Source organism: Mytilus californianus, unplaced genomic scaffold (genome assembly GCF_021869535.1).
Source record: "Mytilus californianus isolate M0D057914Y unplaced genomic scaffold, xbMytCali1.0.p SCAF_58, whole genome shotgun sequence".
Classification (NCBI taxonomy): domain Eukaryota; kingdom Metazoa; phylum Mollusca; class Bivalvia; order Mytilida; family Mytilidae; genus Mytilus; species Mytilus californianus.
Window position 1 is genome coordinate 294,950 of NW_026262710.1, and position 21,119 is coordinate 316,068.

Sequence of the window (21,119 nt, forward strand, 5' to 3'; positions counted from 1 at the left end):
ATTGACGGAATATTGGATACTTCCTAAAGAAAAAGTGACATCCTTGCCAAATATTTATATTTTCCTGAAAGTTTGTGCATTACAATTAGCCATTCCAGTGGCAGATCCAGAAGTTTTTATCAGGGGGTCCGTTACAGTCATGGATCAGTGATTCCATATATAATCAACCTATTTGTCCCTCTAAAGGGGGCCTAGATCCGCCTATGCTGATTCAGTGAACTATGCTGAAGATAAAGTAGCCAACTTGCATGAACACTATATATGAGAGGTTCTTCCCTAAAAAACATTGGAAAGGTTTTCAGGGCAGGATAATAATATGAAATACGAAATTTCGATTATATCCAACAACTGTATACTCGCATTATTTATATACATTCTGGAATCGTCTACTTGTTAAATTGTCAATATAGTGAAACAGAGAATAAATACGGAAAGAAGTGAATAATGTGGTAAAAAAAAAGAAGTTTTGACTTGATAATATTGCAGCTAGTGCTAGCTATAATCTGAGGCTATAATTGAATGAGACTCTCAGAGCCTTCAATGATTATATTATAATACCACTACACGGAGTCCCTTTTTTAATATCCAACATGTTTGGGCGACTTACACCAAATCACATTCTTTAGTCATTGTTTTTTTGTGGAGGCGGAGGATCATTTTCAAGTTTTAAGGGCTTTCCAATGCAGTATTATTGACATCTATAGTTAAAAACAAGACATTGACATTTTTGTCATTTAAAAATTTTCAAAAATTGTATGATTTTAATCAAATTAATACTTACACGAGGAAGCAGTGTTACCTGGTACCCGAAATCAAAATTATGTAAAAGCACCGACACTTTTTTTTCCTCAGGTGGAAATCAGTTTAATTAAAAAAAAAACAAAGATTTTATGTAAATTTCTTGCTGAATATTAATTCATCCGCGTTGAAGAAAATTTTACGATTGTGAAGACATTTAGAATCAAACATTTAATCCCCCCCTAAATTGGTTTTTAGATATCGTCAGGGGACGAAAAGACATTAATTCAAGAAATATTAAGAACAAACAAACAATCAGCCTTTTTATTCTTGGCTTAGATCAAGTAATTTCGATGCTCTGAAACATTTTCAATAAGACTCCCCCCCCCCCCATTTTTATATTTTTATAATACACGTAGAAAACACTTTAATGGAGTGCATTCGTGTGCTTTGACACACACGAGCACGTGACAATAATTTGTTATCATATTTTGGGAGTGTAGAAGAAGACCCCAAATAACCGGTCAAGGGTTCATACACTTATCGAAATAAAAACACCAAAAAACTTTAAGCCAATCGAATTAGCAGGATAATTTATCGGTATGTTCGGATTTTATGTCTATTTATTATGTAAAATCTAGATATTTCCGAAATAAATCCGCCATTGTCTGAATATCATCTGAAGCGAGTTAGGCTCCCCTCTCTATGATTTCCCCTGATCACAGCTTATATATTAAGAGATTAAAAAAACTTCGTACAAGTTTTCAATGAAGATAAAATGGTTTAGCGTCAGAGTAATTAAGCAGATACTGACAATGATAGATTTTGTAATTTAACAGAATTTGTCTTGTGTTACAGTTAAAGGGGAGGGCGAATTTTTATGATGAATACACCGAGGTTGTTATGTCCACTGATATTTCATATATTGTTTTGTGAGAGTCAAACCTAATAGGCTAATTTGACCACTGAAATGAACGGATCATGAATTGAGATTTTTTGTCCATGATTAATGTTCATAAAAAATAGCATATTTATCATGTGAAATTCTGAGCAAAAAAGAATATAAATCATTTCATAGAGACTTGATATAAAACATTCCGAAAAAGTTTCTGTAAACAACTATATGTACAGATAAACTAAGAAGACGAGCACAAATAGTTGAAGTCGAGCAAGGTCCGCTTGATAAGCACGTCAAAAAGAATGGACTTTCCTAAGAAGCTTCTGTACGTATTTAGCAGCCAATGAAATAATAACATCAAAAATGAAATGTTCGTTCGACGTATCCATAAAGTTAACTCAAACAAGCCTCGTGTATTATAATAGGTGTGTTCATCTTTCTAAACGTGTTATTTTCACTTTTTGTGACGTTTAATTTCGATTTTATTACATTAAAAAATATCAAGTGAAACATAAACCAAGAATGATTGAATATCACTCAGTAGAGACTTATAATAGAATATTCCAGAAAAGTTTCTGTAAACCACTAAATGGATAGCTAAACCAATCAGATGACGAGTACACTGAAGCCGAGCAAGGTACGCTTGATTAGCACGACAAGTAAAATGGAACCTTCCTGTGAAGCTTCTATACGTATAGAACAGCCAATGAAATAACAGCATCACAAATGGAATGTTCCTCCAACGTGTACGATGTATCTACTAAGTATGCTGTTTAACTCAACCAATCAAATGTTGTAAATCGCAAGTGGAGTAAAATGGAATGTTCCTCCAACGTATTCGATGTATCTACGAAGTTTGCTGTTTAACTCAACCAATCAAATGTTGTACATCGAACGATGAGTAAAATGGAAGATTCTCATGACGTATTTGACCTATGATTCAATCTCTAAAGTGAGAGTAACTAGGAGCTGTTAAAATCAACATGAACTGCTTTAAAGGAAGGGCACTATTCTAATAAATATAAAAACAGAGACAACGGAACATAGGGGTGTTGTTTCAGGTGTGTAACATCAGCACTCTATGATAAGAAGAGCAAAACATATTTGCTCCTATTCAGCACATCTTAAAGCGCAAGCCGTGAAATCATCAGCAAATTTGTATATCTCATTTATTCACGAACCTTTAAAATTCAGTAAATCCTACTGTGTACAGAGATGCCTATATATCATAATTGATTGTTGTTTGTTTAATGTCTAGTGCCAAATATTTCATGTTCAGGACGAACAAAAATTATCAATAAATACAATAGGTATGTATTGAAAGGTATGGATAAACTGGGATAAAGAAATTGTTTCACTTGTGAATTGTAGAGCGACAAATTTTTTTTTTACGACGATGAGATTAAATTGATGTAAATCAGTTTTGCTTTGAAATATATACGCAAAATCTGTCATCTGAAAAGGTTGTTACATTAAAATAGATGCTTTATTTCATCAATGTTCAAAAAATATAAAAAATAAAATATTCCCCCTTCAATTCTTTAATTAAAATTATTGTAGAGTCCGCAATTTTTGTATTTTTATATTCCTGTATCTATATAATATATGTGTAATGAACTTGCACAAAATTCTTCGGTAATTTAAAAACGTTTTTATAACTCACAGTATATGAAATCGTATTTGTTCTTCTCCATAAAGAAAACGGTAGACCATGTAGAGATGAGGCTTTTTCATCAATTTTAATCACATGCTTCATTACGGTGTACGTGAAAGTTATATTAGGAAAGATAACGGTTTCTTCATTTAATATATGTGTATGTCTTTTTAAAACTTAATGTTATTGTACAATTGTTTGTCACAACGAATTTTTGAAAGTTCAATAAAACACTACTATTCTCAAAAATATATGAAAATATTTCGTGACAGGGTAGACAACAAAATTTCAGAAGTTGAAGGCTAATAGTTACTGAGAATATTTATAAAAAGTGATTTTTTAACTTATGCATTTTAAAAATCGACAAGTAAAGGCTCGTCAAGTTTTTCGGCATAAAAAGGGAATCCGACTTCTATTTTAAAGAACACTTTCATGAATAAGATGATTAGTATGCAATAATCTTATTCTAATAATTGATCATTCAATGTTTCCGAAAGAGATCCAATTCGTGATTTAAAGTCTCCTATCAAATATATTCCATCATTCTCGTTGTTCATGTATATTTGCGATAACAGATGTGCATAGAAACTTTGAGCATCACGGCCTCTACTCAAAATAACACGCAAATACAAGAATTTCAAAATCAGTTGAACGACTGGAAAATTGTATTCCAAGAATTCAATCAAATGACTTATCAACTACGGAAACATTAAAAAGTTCAAATAGTCAGTTTTTACAAGTACTCCAACTCCACCGGATGCGTTAGGCGCCTTTATGTGTATTTCAGATCTATAAAAGCCAAACCATGTATACCCAGGGACACTAATCTTATCTTGGCTAGTAAGATGAGTTTCACATAAGGACATTATACCACAATTAGTTGCTTTTATAATTTCAATTCTCAATGTACTGTTTTCATTAGTCCATCCACACATATTTAAATGGACATAGTTTAATGGAGTCAATAGGCCGGGTGGGCTGTTACGGGTGATCATTTTCTTGGGTTTCAGGTTGTGTAGTTTTTTTAATATTTCTCGACTTAATGCGTCCGTTTGCATCAACACGGATGCTTCTTGCTTGAGCATTAGGTACATTACGCAGCACGGCGAGTGCATTCATTTCGATTAAGCGTTCTATTCGAGATTTACTGCTTTTTATGTAGACTTTATTGTATACAGCATTGTCTTTTAGTTTCATTTTGTTTCTCAGAACTTGTACTTTTTCGTGCGTATTTCGAAAGCTTATTTTCACGATTCCGTGTCTGTTCGTGGATCTTGTTGGTAAGCGAACCGCACCAGTTATTCGGACGTTCTGAGTAACCTCATCTCCAAGAGCGGAAATTAAGCTCTCTGCTTTTTGTATCAGATTTTCATCTTTTGTAACCGGAATACCACTGGCTGTTATTGTTATTTCATGGTTATCTAACGGGTTTAAAGGTTGTACTGTAGATTATATACCGTTATCATTACAGTTAACTAGGTGTTCTTCGACATTGTTTTTACGTGATTGAATCGATTCAATGGTATTAATTATTGGATTGGTTCGGTTAGTCTCTCTAGCAAGATCTAGTGATAATTTATCACGAAGTGTTTTAATTTTGTTATCAAAACGAGCAATGAGGTCAGTTTTCAATTTGTCAAGCTTAGACTCAAACATGCGTTTCATACCCTCTTGACTAATTTTCAAGTCTTGAACAACGTTTATTAATGTATCTATCTAGTTTATCGGAAACAGTGGAATCGACGTTTGCTTGATTTTGTGAGTTGCTGCTTGATGCCATTTTTATTTCTTTCGTGTATGACTTTGGTGGCATCGGTGTCTTTGGTGTCTTTGGTTGCTTTGATGAATTTAATAGATCCAAAGATAAATCAAAGAGTACATTGTTATCAAATTCATCACGTCTTTCACTCGATCCGTATAATATAGAGTTAGCTTGATTCAACAATTCACTCACCGATATACTGGTATCGTGATTACTACTCGTGGGGTCCTCGGGTTTGATATGTTTTGGTTTACAATCTTGTTGCGAATCACTACCACTAATGCCCCTGTTCCCTTTCTTTCGTTTCTTCTGTTACTATTTATCCTTTGTCGTTTATAAGTATTTGACACTGATTTTATTCACAATAAAAGGTCCATATAACCACATTTTTGAATTTCTTGAGAGTGGAATATTTACATGTCCATTTTACATAAGTCACGTGATGTGTTACATGTATGATATAGGTAAAAATATACAGGCAAATGTGGCGCAATTTGATTCCATTTACTGGCGCAATTGATACCATCAGAAAAAAAGAGAGTGGCGCAATTGATACCTTTTCAAAACTGTAATTGGCGCAAAATGATTTTGTCCGAACAATTATTTTAATTTATTCTTCAAAAAAGATGAGGTAAATACCAACTTTTTTTTCAACTACAATTTGAAAGTAAATCTTACCGTAAAATTTGTGACTTACATGTCACTGATGCATTTAAAAATCAATGTAAAAATATATATTCTACAAGATGTATTGCTTCTGAATAAAGTATTAAAGGGAAACTTCGCAAAAAAATGAAAAATTGATATTATGTTCATTATGTATAAAAAAGCACAAATTCATAAATATTTAAGTTTTATTCTGCTAGATAAGAGATCACCATCGATTTTGAATTGAGAGTATCTACTCTCTGCATGCGGCCATTTTGTCATCTTCTCGGTTTACGAACCACTTGATATCTATAAACCACAAAGGACCAATACCAATATTATTATTATTCAAGAAATTATAGATACAATTAATATTCTTGAGAGATGATCATATACATATTTAAAAACAGCTCGTTCCATAACTTTCCCCACGAAGCTAATTAAAGATATAGGTCTGTAATTAGAAGGCAAAGACGAGTCCCCCTTTTGAAAAATAGCTAAATACATTTGCAATTTTCAGCTGGTTGGATATACACATTGACTAAGGGACTTGTTAAATACAATTTGTAGAGGTATTGCAACTTTATCTTGGCAGGTCTTGAGCATCCTGTGGCTAATCAAATCTGGTCCCGAGGCTTTATTTGATCAAGAATATTAATTGTATCTATAATTTCTTGAATAATAATAATATTGGTATTGGTCCTTTGTGGTTTATAGATATCAAGTGGTTCGTAAACCGAGAAGATGACAAAATGGCCGCATGCAGAGAGTAGATACTCTCAATTCAAAATCGATGGTGATCTCTTATCTAGCAGAAAAAAACTTAAATATTTATGAATTTGTGCTTTTTTATACATAATGAACATAATATCAATTTTTCATTTTTTTGCGAAGTTTCCCTTTAATACTTTATTCAGAAGCAATACATCTTGTAGAATATACATTTTTACATTGATTTTTAAATGCATCAGTGACATGTAAGTCACAAATTTCACTGTTAGATTTACTTTCAAATTGTAGTTGAAAAAAAAGTTGATATTTTCCTCATCTTTTTTGAAGAATAAATTAAAATAATTGTTCGGACAAAATCAATTTGCGCCAATTACAGTTTTAAAAAGGTATCAATTGCGCCACTCTCTTTTTTTCTGATGGTATCGATTGCGCCAGTAAATGGAATCAAATTGCGCCACATTTGCCTGTATATTTTTACCTATATCATACATGTAACACATCACGTGACTTATGTAAAATAGACATGTAAATTTTCCACTCTCATGAAATTCAAAAATGTGGTTATATGGACCTTTTATTGTGAATAAAATCAGTGTCAAATACTTATAAACGACAAAGGATAAATAGAAACAGAAGAAACGAAAAAAAGGGAACAGGGGCATCAGTGGTAGTGATTCGCAACAAGATTGTAAACCAAAACATATCAAACCCGAGGACCCCACGAGTAGTAATCACGATACCAGTATATCGGTGAGTGAATTGTTGAATCAAGCTAACTCTATATTATACGGATCGAGTGAAAGACGTGATGAACTTGATAACAGTGTACTCTTTGATTTATCTTTGGATCTATTAAATTCATCAAAGCAACCAAAGACACCAAAGACACCGATGCCACCAAAGTCATACACGAAAGATATAAAAATGGCATCAAGCAGCAACTCACAAAAACAAGCAAACGTCGATTCCACTGTTTCCGATAAGCTAGATAGATACATTAATAAACGTTGTTCAAAACTTGAAAATTAGTCAAGAGGGTATGAAACGCATGTTTGAGTCTAAGCTTGACAAATTGAAAACTGACCTCATTGCTCGTTTTGATAACAAAATTAAAACACTTCGTGATGAATTATCACTAGATCTTGCTAGAAAGACTAACCGAACCAATCCAATAATTAATACCATTGAATCGATTCAATCACGTAAAGACAATGTCGAAGAACAAGGAAAACAAATCAACTCTCACCTAGTAAACAGTAATGATAACAGTATATAATCTATAGTACAACCTTTTAACCCGTTAGATAACCATGAAATAACAATAACAGCCAGTGGTATTCCGGTTTCAAAAAACAGAGAGCTTAATTTCCGCTCTTGGAGATGAGGTTACTCAGAACGTCCGAATAACTGGTGCGGTTCGCTTACCAACAAGATCCACGAACAGACACGGAATCGTGGAAATAAGCTTTCGAAATACGCACGAAAAAGTACAATTTTGAGAAACAAAATGAAACTAAAAGACAATGCTGTATACAATAAAGTCTACATAAAAAGCAGTAAATCTCGAATAGTACGCTTAATCGAAATGAATGCACTGGCCGTGCTGCGTAATCTACCTAATGCTCAAGCAAGAAGCATCCGTGTTGATGCAAACGGACGCATTAGGTCGAGAAATATTAAAAAAAACTACACAACCTGAAACCCAAGAAAATTATCACCCGTAACAGCCCACCCTGCCTATTGACTCCATTAAACTATGTCATTTAAATATGTGTGGATGGACTAATGAAAACAGTACATTGAGAATTGAAATTATAAAAGCAACTAATTGTGGTATAATGTCCTTATGTGAAACTCATCTTACTAGCCAAGATAAGATTAGTGTCCCTGGGTATACATGGTTTGGCTTTTATAGATCTGAAATACACATAAAGGCGCCTAAAGCATCCGGTGGAGTTTGGGTACTTGTAAGAACTGGCTATTTGAACTTTTTAATGTTTCCGTACTTGATAAGTCATTTGATGGAATTCTTGGAATACAATTTACCAGCCGTTCAACTGATTTTTAATTTCTTGTATTTGCGTGTTATTTAGAGAAGGAGGCCGTGATGCTCAAAGTTTCTATGCACATCTGTTATCGCAAATGTACATGAATAACGAGAATGATGGAATATATTTGATAGGAGGCTTTAAATCACGAATTGGATCTCTTTCGGAAACATTGAATGAAATCGATAATCTACCAAAAAGACAACCGATAGACAAAAGTATTAATCAGCACGGACACGAACTGTTAGATTTTCTGAATGAAGCCAAATTTTGTGTACTCGACGGAAGATTCCCTAATGACAATTTTACCTCTATATCGAAAAAAGGGAAAGCCGTAAGAGACTACACTACAAACCAGTTAAAGTCTGAAATGGCCTATATCTGTACTCGACTGTACTGATTTTTACTCGACCAGTCTGAATTGGTCTGAATTTTACTTAATATTACTCGACCCAGTCTTAACCATACTCGACTCTACTGATTTGTACTTGACCCTTATCTTTGCTATTGAAAATAGTCTCAACTATTACTCGACCAGTCTGAAACAGTCTTAACCCAGTCTGGACCAGTACTCGACCAGCTCTCGACCTATTTTTTCAGTCTGAACCATACTCGACCAAAGGTCTGAACAATACTCGACCAGTCTGAACCATACTTGACCAAATAACCTCTTCTTTATAATTTTGATTGTAAAAATAACTTTCTCTTTAACTTACATGACAACAGCCACAATTAAATAAAGATGTATATAAAAACATTTTTTTACATTCTTTAATAATACATGATTCTCTTAGATTTGGCAAATCGAGATAGTTAAATTATCTAATTTTAAAGTCTGAGTCTTGTTAAATAAAAGACTTTTTTTACCTGAAAACCACACCTATACTGAGGGTAATAAAACCTTATTAAAAATAAGGTGCTTTTTATTTGGCATGTGTTTTTTTTTTAAACAAAACTTGATTTTCCTAAATTCCTAAATAAAAAAGAATGTAGGACAGAAAGTCACAGGACAAAAAGTTTTGAGATTATTTTTCTTTGAACAATAAAACACTTATTTTTAAAAAAACATTTTTGTATTTTTCTTGAAACAATATCAATAATGATCAAATAATTGTTAAGAAAACAAAATGTTACAATGTCTTGGTACTTAAATGGCTTCATGGCGCCAAGAAATATATCATTTGCATGATTAAAATTTTATAAATCTTTATTTATCAAATTAAGTCTTATGAACAATTTCCTAAACTGTAAAATGAATATGTGTAACAAAAAGTAAACATTTCAAGATCTTTCTCATAAATATTCAAACAATTGTATACAAATTATTTGTGACTTTTTGTCCTATCAAATTTGTGACTTTCTGTCCTGTGACTTTTTGTCCTGTGACTTTCTGTACTTAGGTTTCATGGTTACATACAATAGTTATATAACTATCTTTTTAATGAGGAAACAACAGCCAACAAAATCACTGACATTGTTTAACCTCATATCAGAAATATATCTATTCCTATGTATAATTTGGGATATATATATATTTTAAAAGGGATAAAAAATTAAAGAAATGAATAAAATTTTTCTTCTGATTAGGGGTAAACTATAAAGTAATACATCCTGCTTGATGCTCACTGATTAAAAAGATCACACCTGGTCAGAGAGTAATAAATTTTAAATAACATCCATTGAAAATTACAACATCCTGTAAAACTTAAATAACAAGGCCTTTTGAATTCACTAGATAAGTAATACACGAGTTTAAGAAAAATATGGTTTTCTTTTTACCTGTAAAACACACCTGTACTGAGGTAATTAAACCATTAAACCTTATTAAACTGCTTCTTGTATGCCATGTCTTTAATTTTGACAAAACGTATTTAAATTTAATCAAAATAAATTTCTACTGCAACTTTGGAATACATTTCCTTTTTTAAAAGGATATCAAGGATTGCTATGAAAGTTTTTATTATTATTATTATATTAAATTTTTGGTTTTACAAAACAAAGGTGTCAATTTTAACATTTATTAAGTTGCTTTATATACTATTTTATATATATTTTGATAAAAAAAAAAATGAATAACATTTAAGATATTTGAATAATGGTTGAAAGTTCTAGTATTTTTGATGTGCATAAATCAATGTGAATATGATATCATGTATATAAAAATTCATTTAACGAACTTAAATCTTACATGATATTTTTTTAATCCAACCAGAAATTTGATCACCTTTATTTATTTTAATTTTAAATGTGATATACATTTTATATATAGCAACTTAATAAATGTTAAAATTGACACCTTTGTTTTGTAAAACCAAAAATTTAATATAATAATAATAATAAAATAATAATAATATAATAATAATAATAATAAAACCATATTTTTCTTAAATTTTATTCATTTCTTTAATTTTTTATCCCTTTTAAAATATATATATATATATATGAATAACAGTTCCTAAATTAATGAAAAAATAATATAGATAGATACAAAAAATAGGTCTAGGTTGGTTAAGACTTGGTCGAGTATGGTTCAGACTAGGTCGAGTATGGTTCAGACTAGGTCGAGCATGGTTCAGACTTGGTCAAGACTCGAATAAAATGGTTAAGTACTGGTCGAGTAAAGGTCGAGTACAAGTTCAGACTGTTTAGTATGGTTCAGACTACAGTCGAGTAATATCAAGTAAATTTCAGACCAATTCAGACTGGTCGAGAATAAATCAGTTCAGTCGAGTACAAATATAGGCCATTTCAGACTTTTACTGGTTTGTAGTGCTATATATGCGTCCCGCAGGATATTTATGAATATTTGAATTACTTCAAGGTGTTAACTATTCAGTCAATTGTTAACGACAATAGGTTTCTAGAACTAATTGGTGACAAATCAAAATTACCTGATCATTTGGTTATTATGTGTGAATTTAATGTTACGCATCATGGACTATTGTATAGGATTAAAGATCAAACTAACTGTCAACCGCGTTTCAACCTTTAGATTTCATGACAAGCGATATTAGAAGGTCCGCACTATTTGAAGTAATTGAGACGATTGAACGATGTAGGGAAACCCAAGATAATGTAGACAAAATTTATGACAATTTGTGCACTGTAATTTAAACCGAAATGAACGAAAAAATACCGAAAACTGGATATGATAGAGCTAACAAACGACTTAAAAACTTGAAACCGTATTGGAATGATAACTTACCGAATTTATGGAATGATATGCGACACAAAGAAAAGGATTTTGTACAGTGTGACGGAAATCGAAGTGTTAAATCAGCTCTCAGACGCGAGAACAGTCAATCGAGAGATGTTTTTGATAAAAATCTTAGACGAACGGGACGAACATACAAGAAAGCTATGGCAGTCGATATTGAAACAATGGTAACAACGAATCCTCATGAATTTTTGGAAAAGATCCGAAAGCTTGGTCCTAGAAATGTAAAGGATATTCCGATGGAAGTCGTTGATGAATCTGTTGAAGTCTTAACAAACGAGCAGGACGTATTTAACAAATGGCGTATCTATTTTGAAAATCTTTACAACGGGAAAAACAACACCAAATTTAAAAACGACCATTATAATCAGTCAAAAGTTCATAAACAATTATTGGAATCTCAAATGGAAGATCCGTTGTTTATGCCGAATGAGGATTTAAACTCTAATATTACAATTGATGAAATAACTAATATTGTAATGCATGCAAAATCAAAATCAGCAAGTGGACCCGACCAAATTTCAAACGGCGTTTTAAAGTTCCCGATAATCATAAAAACATTACAACAACTCTTCCAACTAATATTTGACACCAGTATAATTCCAACCATTTGGAGAAAAGCCATCATATGTCCAAGGGCCCGTCATCAGATCTCCGAGTACCGATGAATTACAGAGGAATAAGTCTTTTGTCGTGCTCTAGCAAATTGTATAGTTCTTTTATTAATCAACGACTCGTCAGTCATCTTGAAAATAATGATATTCTTGAAGACGAACAATATGGGTTTAGAAAAAATAGATCATGTGAAGACCATATATTTACTTTAAATAGTGTTATTAGGAATAATAATTCGGTATTTGTTGCATTCATCGATCTTAAGAAATGTTTTGATTTTATTGACAGAGATATGATGTTATACAAACTTTTGCTGAATAAAGTTGATGGAAAGTTATACAAATCTGTCAAAAGTATATACCAAAGTTCTGAGTCATGCGTTCGTATAAACGGTAAACTAACATCGTGGTTTTGCTGTAAAACTGGTGTGAAACAGGGAGATAATTTGTCGCCGACACTCTTCTCCATATTTATAAACGATCTTGTCCAAGAAATTAATGACCTGAATCTTGGGGTAGACTTACTTGAAACGAAGTCATCATTATTATTGTATGCGGATGATATAGCGTTAGTTGCAAAGTCGGCTGAGGATCTTCAGTGTATGTTGAATATACTTCACAGTGGTGTAAACGTTGGAGGGTGTTAATCAATACGGATAAATCTAAATGCATTCACTTCAGGAAACCAAGATCCAAAGAAACTAATTTTGAATTTGCAGTTGGAAAAAACAAATTGGAGAAGGTTTGAAATTACAAATATTTAGGGGCTACATTCGGTCATAATGGAAATTTCATTACCAATGCGGAAAATTTGTCGAAAGGCGGTGGAAGAGCACTAGGGAAGATTATATCCAAAACAACAATAAAGACTTTGGATATCATGCCTACGAAAAACTGTATTACTCGTGTGTAGTTCCTATCTTAGATTATTCCTCAAGTGTCTGGGGATACAGAAATTTCAAACAATAGATAATATACAAAACCGTACAATCCGTTATTCTCTTGGCGTTCACCGTTTTGCGCCTACTCTCGTCCTACATGGGGATGTTGGATGGATCCCAAGCCAGTTTCGAAGATTGACAAACATGGTGAGGTATTGGAACAGACTACTCAAGTTTGAAGATGATCGCATAACGAAGCTCGCTTTTAATGCAGACTATAACCGTTGTACCGACAATTGGTGTAGCGAATTGAAGGACATTTTCTGTAAACTTAATTTAGAACATTATTTTGAATCAAATACTGCTATTAATTTGAACACTGTAGAAATGAACTTTCAGCGCCTTTATTCAAACTTATGGAATGATAATATACAACATGTGACAAAACTTCGTACTTATATAACTTTCAAATATGCCTTTAATCAGGAACAATATGTATAAATCAATTTAACCAAAGTCGAACGCTCACATTTAGCACAATTCAGATGTGGAATATTACCTCTGAGGATAGAAACCGGACGATATATTGGTGAAAGACCAACAGAAAGACTATGTAGATTTTGCACTGAAGACGTGACCGAAACTGAAACTCATTTTTTATTAGACTGTACATTCTTTTCTGGTATACGAGAACATGTGTTTGGTGAACTTTTGATAACTATTTCCTTTATATCTATGGACAATAATGAAAAGCTTAAATTGTTAAGTATTAGTCATACTCGAAAACTAGCCAAATACATCGTACAGGCATATTCCAAAAGATGCAATTCTGTTTACAAATAGTTTAATATATATATTTTTAAAAGTAACTTTCTTCAACAAAAAGATAATTTCATGAATAATTTGTTATTTCCAAGAACGTGATATGAGTGTTTTATAATTATTTAATATTATTTGAGGTGACTTTTAGGTCTATTGGGCCGGGTGTATTAATATTTATCATATATTATATGTTTATAATCTGTACATATTTACACATGTCACTATAATAAATAATTTACTTACTTACTTGCTGTAACATGTGCTATAATTAACCTATCCACTTTAGATTAAACTGAACACTGTTTCATCAAAATTTAGAAATGACACCGATAAATAAATTGTTCAGTAATAGAATAGTTTTTCACGCGTAAAGATGTCTGATAATATATCGTTCGAGAAAATAGAGTCTGATAAAGGAAAACCTGTCATCGTTGTCGAAGTACACACATTTCGTCAGGCATTTGTTAGAGAAATTAGATGGAGGTGCACAGATAGTCGAGTTGTGCTAGGTTTTTAGATTATTTACATCAAACCAATACTCAGAAACTAGAACGACAAATTTTGGGAACAGCATGCAATCGAAAAAGCGACTGATATGGTATCTGAGCGACCTTCTATCATTATCAATTGAGAGCTCTTCAAAATCTTTGTACAGAGAAAGAAGGAAAATTCATCCAGCTCAACCAAAAAATCAATCCGAATTTCACAAAACTGTTGATGATATTGGTGTTGTAACAAACAAAGATGATTCAGCATATTTTTTGTATTAAATGTTTTGTATTAAAATGACTTTAACTCTGCCAGGCGGTAAATTTCTGGTCCTGATCATGGATAAAGGAGGAGGGACGTCAATCATTTAGTTGATGAATATAAGTAAAAATAAATAAATTCATAAAATTGGAGCAATTAGATGTTGCTTGTTTTTTTTTGGCGCAAATGGTAACTATAATTTTTAAATTAGAGTGGCGCAAAAGTAGCATTTGTGCAAATAAGTTGTGGCGCAAATGGATTTATTTTTGGCGCAAAAAGATATCGCCAAAATTTTGTTCAATAGCTAACATTTTTCGTCATCTTCACATGCAATTTCGTCATTTTTCCGGTATTTATAATATTTGGAGTTGGGGGATGTTATTTGATCCATAATGATTGTGTGACTTAATTAGTATTTTTGATTATTTTCCAATGAGTTTTTGTATTCGATACATTATTATGAATTATGTGGTCTAAATTAATTTCAAATCTGTCTTTAGCAATTTTTTTCCATATCATTGACACTATTTCTCGGTCTCTTTTACTTCACATTATCAGATTGTCTTATTTATTAAAAGCCTTCAGTTTTCGCGCGTTTTTCTCTTCCAAGATCGTTATTGAACCATTGTTTGTCGTAATACAATATATTATGGTGCATGATATGAAGGAAAGTAGAAACTTGTTTACCATAGATTATAGATTAGTAAATGATAAACACAGACTTGACATTATAGAAAGACTTTTATTTGTTCGATGCTCATATCTTTGGTTTCAAGTTTCATTTTTGTTCGGGACACCTGTGAAAAGGTGTGTACTATAAAGTACGTTTGATTAGTGTCTTGCTATTGAAAATCCCTTACAATTAATTCTCAGGATTTAATATGAAAAATGTGCTTACTTCTTTTTGTAGCATACTCCACCACTTTCACTTGTAACGTTAATCTGTGGAAGAATAAATACCAAAACACAATATTTAAAGATCAACATATCTAGTCATATTGCCAAACTATGTGAACTGATGAAAACTGCACGAGGAAGTTTATTACTTTGATTGAAATGTATCACGGAAATAGTATATGATAAATAGGAAATAAACACTGACAATATTTGCTCTTCCACACGTACCTGATTTTTGTAATAATGTATATGGACTGCGGTCCTTTTTTCAATTGCTAATGATTTCTCATTTGTATACTAAATTCATTGCATATATAAACATGTAAAAAAAAAAAAAAAATAAATAAATAAATAAGTAAATACATGTATGCATATTAATGAAATACTTTGTTTTTGATTTACATATATCAATCCTTCGTAAATAAAGGCAACAGTAGTATACCGGTGTTCAAAAGTCATAAATCGATTGAGAGAAAACAAATCCGGGTCACATACCAAAACTGAGGGAAACACATCAACTATAAGAGGAAAACAGAGGAACAACAAGAACACTGAAGTGCAACAAAAACAAACGCCAACATACATAGAAACGAACTATTTGCTAACAACTGCCATATTCCTGACTTGGTACAGGACATTTTGATAAAAAATGGTGAGATGAACCTGGTTTAATGTCTAGCCAAACAAACGTAACAAAAGAATGGTAGAGACATAATGTTGTTAAATAAATTTCATTTCAAACAATTTGAACTTAACATTTCTCAGTTCCAAGTGGAAATTTTTCAGACGATATTTTCTTAGTTCAAAGTTGACTTTTTTTTCAATGATATTTTCTCAGGTCCAAGTTGACATTTTTCAGATGATATTTTCTCAGTTCCAAGTTGAAATTTTCATTTTGTAGTTACAAAAAAATTGAAATTTATCACTTGGGATGCACAGATGATTTGTTAATAGAACAAGTATCCAACAGTTGTACAACTCCTTCATTAATATTGTAACGTGATCAAGGGAAGGAACGACAACGACACAGACAGACGGACATGACCATACAATGGCACGTAAATGTATCCTCTGGTAATTCCCGTTAACTGAACAATGCGGTATATATTTACAAGTTCATTTACAAATGTACATAACTTCAAACTTATTTACAAAGCTAAGCCAAGCTTACAAAGTTTAAACATATAAACGTTAAAGACAAGTCCTGATTCGAGACTTCAAGGAAAATCCAATTCTTACAGTATCACAGAAGATACGCAATCTGATGACAAATCGACCTTTATCAGAAAGTTGAAGTACTTTCACTCTAGACAAAGCAAAAAGTCATTATAATTATAAAAAGTACATGAAAAATTCAAAATGTTTCAAAAATGTATCAAAGACAATTTACACTTTGGCACAATAAAATAAAAATAAAACACTTGAACAATAAAAATAAATCAAATAATTCAATCATAATTAAAACATGCAAAAAGTAAAAGAACAAAAATACTCTGAGGAACATTCAACTCAAACACATTAAACGAATGGATAACAACTGTCATAATCCTGACTTGGTACAGGCATTTTCTTATGTTAAAAATGATGGATTAAACCTGGGTTTACAGCAAGTCGGTAAACCTTTCACTCGTATGACAGTCGCATAAAATTCCATTATTGACAACAATGTGTAAATAAAAAACAAACAAATATGTCAACAAAGAAAAACAAAAAGGCATATAGACAAAGAACATAAGCAAAAACGAAAGACAAAAATACCCAAATTTACCATAGCACAATAATACAATGACGGGATGTATAAGTAACGAGCCAATGTTCATTTCAATGTTTATTCAAATTAACTTCAAGAAAAGTTCCAATCAGTACGAATCTGCTAGGAAGACGCTTTACACGATGTCCAAGACCGTATATGGTTTTGTCCGTTTAAAAATGAAAGATATCACACTGTTTATTTTCACCTAGTTCAATTTCAGACTTAATGTTATTTTCTTCAATTGCGGTAGCATGAGACTTGGTGTCTTTTTGAATTACAGTTTGAATTAGCCAACTGTCAAAATCTCCATGATAAGGTTTTGAATACGGTATAGCAAGTTACTAATACTGTTTGTATATTATAAACTAAATAAATGTTCTGGAATATCTTCTTTTGACGAATCTACAGAACAAGCTGACTCGTTTAGTACAGTTATTGCTTTACATGTCGCTGCATAAGTTTTTTCATACACTTTAACATACTTATCTGTTGCGTTCAATTCTCGAATCAGAACGATATATGATGATGAATTAACAACCGTTTTAGCTAACAGAAGCTGCTGTTTCTCCACAATTTTCCTTCGAAGCTACTAAAATGCTACATTCTGGAGAATAACCAATATCAATAACTTTCTCCGGAATAATCTGCTCGGAATAATTATTATCTCTGACACAGCAACCCAACAACATTCCACAGCCTGTGTATTTAATACAGCACGATACATGTATATATCTTCTGTGTAAACATTCATTGTATTGTTAGCTACAGCAATGCAACACATGTTTTGTTTCATGAAGTCAAAACCGATGATACAGTCTATATCTTCATATATCATCTTCTTCTATATCCAACCACTGCCACCGAAACTTGTAACGTGACCGAGGGTAGGAACGACAACGACACAGACATACGGACATAACCATACTATGGCACAATGTATCCTGTGCTAAATCCCATTTAGTAAATAATGAGGTATCTATTTGCAAGTTTATTCACTCTCCTCCATAGCAAATATCAACAAAACTAATCAACCAAAGACCAAATGACGTAGATGTTAGAAACTATAAGTAACTGTACGTCCTTTTACAAAAGATTTGTATTTTTTAACCCACAACCAAGCGAAGTTATTAAAAAAAAACACTTAGATCTCATTCCGTTTCGTTTGGTCAGTGGTCGGCCATGTTGATTTTATCATCCAGGACAATGTAAATATTACTTGTGAGCCAGACCCTGATAGATCTCCTGATAGCAAATGGCAGATTTGCATGTATATATGCACTACACCATTATTTTTACCTTTTACAGTACATTTTAGTTACTAGTGTTATGAATTTTAAACACTTCCGGTTGCCCCCTTTATTTAGGTTTAAAAAAAAACAGTTTTACTTTATATTTTACTTTATCTTTTATCTTTTACCTTCATATTGTGCCTTGTTTAAAGTCTGGTTCAAAGTTTTTTTTATCAATTTTACCGAATTAACTGCGATTGTAGTCTAGATGACGTAACTTAATCTTGAATAAATAAATAAAAGTCTATAAATGCCAATATTATAAATACCTATATTTATAATATTTTTAACTTTGACTTGCCATCCGTAAGTTAACAAAGATGATTCGTTCGACACGGACAGTCACACGACCGGATAGAAAGCCGTTCACACCGGGAGCCGTCCAATTGTACAAAGGGGGGGATAAAAAAAGGGGAACAAAGAACAGTTAACTACAATGTAAATTAAACAAAAGCGTTGAATCAAAAGTTAGAAGCTACTGACTATGATCATCGTCATGTAGCCCTGAAAAATGGGAATCTTCTGTTGACTTTTTCAACTGCAGCATTTGAGGCATTTAGAGCAATAACTCGAACGCTTTATAATTCAGTGCCATTTCAAGACGTTAAATATGAATTTGAAACTCTTATGTCAAAAGATGGTATTACAAAGGCAGAGGATTCTTTAGTGGCATACAAGAGTGGTGTTAAATCATAGGCACTGGCTACGGTTACATTGAAATGTATCAAAAATAAAAAAAAGTTATTGTTACATTGGAGACTTATTGCCGGAATGCAGGGTTCGGTAAGGAACTGATTAATTGCGAATGTAACAATAATATTGGTGTCTGCGGTAACGTTGTGTTATTGTAACGTTAGATTTATTTAACTTTAACCTTCTATAGTTTTGTTGCTTATTACTTCGATATGTACTCATTATTATTATTATTATTATTATTATTATTATTATTATTATTATTATTATTATTATTATTATTAGTACTATACTATTACTATTATTATTATCATTAATATTATAATTATTATTATTATTATTATTATTATTATTTTTATTTATTATTATCATTTTTATTATTATTATTACTATTATTATTATTATTATTATTATTAACATTACTATTATTATTACTATTATTATTATTATTATTATTATTATTATTATTATTATTATTATCATTATTATTATTATTATTATTATCATTTTTATTTTTATTTTTATTTATTATTATTATTATTATTATTATTATTATTATTGAATATTTATATTATTATTATTATTATCATTACTAAAATAATATTATTAATTTAATAATATTAATTATTATTCAACAAATAGTGTTTGAATAGTCGAATTTGACATACACAGTCATCTCAGTACCAGAATCTATGACAAACGAGACGATTTTAATTTTAAAATTATCAATATTCCCACCTTAGTAGCAATATACCAACTTCACCTGCATATGGGATATATATTTCCCAACTTATTCGGTATGCAAGAGCTTGCAGCTCCTACTCAGACTAAAACGTCACCAGTGTCTGAGCAGAAAGTTGACGAACCAGGGGTATGTCAAAGAACGTCTCGTCCTTTTTCTAAAAAAATTTCATTGGAAGGTACCAAGACCCTGTTGATAAATATTCCGTATCAACTTCACAAATGATTAATACATGATGGTCTTGAAGTATAGATTCTGCGTACTGACGCTGTTTATCATCTTTATAACGTGTTAAAGTGTTCTTTTATTTGTCTTTATTAATATTACTTTTACTGTTTGGTCTGTTTTTGGTGATATACATTTGACGTGGCTCTGTACTTATGCATCCCGTCATTGTGTTGTTTGTATTATTTTTCATTTTTACTTGTGTGCTTTGTCCGTGTGACTTTTTATGTTTCTTTGGTACATATGACGTGTCTCTGTACTTTAAACATCCCGCCATTGTGTTATTGTTCTATTATAATTTTTGCATACTTTGAACGACAAAATTATTTTATATCTCTACCTGTGTGGCGTTTACATTCTGACGTCAAACACGCGATTCTACGCAATAGTTAATGTTAAAATTACGATTCGGTCCCAGTGCTTAAAATCCCTCGATCCTTTATGGGTTGATTTGGCATACATAAATAAAATTCAAAAATAAGTAAGTAATGAACGAGGCTGTTAAATGTGATATATGCTTCTTTGTTAAATATTTGTTTGTTTTTGTTGTGATTAAGATTGTGACACGGTGTTGACTGCTGTACCCCTATTTTGACATTTTTACCTATTATGTCTGTTTGTTTTATTCACGCATCGTTGTCGATAAAATGGAATTTGATGCGACTGTCATACAAGTGAGAGGTTTAGCGCTACAAAACCAGGTTCAATCCACCATTTTCTACATAAGAAAATGCCTGTACCAAGTCAGGAATATGA

At 31.8% G+C, this 21,119-nt stretch overlaps 1 protein-coding gene across 1 annotated transcript in view; it reads right to left on the bottom strand.

The window, feature by feature from the left end:
• Positions 1-15,783, bottom strand: part of LOC127704113 (uncharacterized) — an 82,873-nt gene extending 67,090 nt beyond the window's left edge. Inside the window, exon 1 of the mRNA XM_052208013.1 lies at positions 15,663-15,783. Within this exon, the coding sequence (XP_052063973.1) occupies positions 15,663-15,751 (89 nt within the window). The 5' untranslated portion in view covers positions 15,752-15,783. The remainder of the gene's footprint in view (positions 1-15,662) is intronic.
• Positions 15,784-21,119: the final 5,336 nt, after the last annotated feature.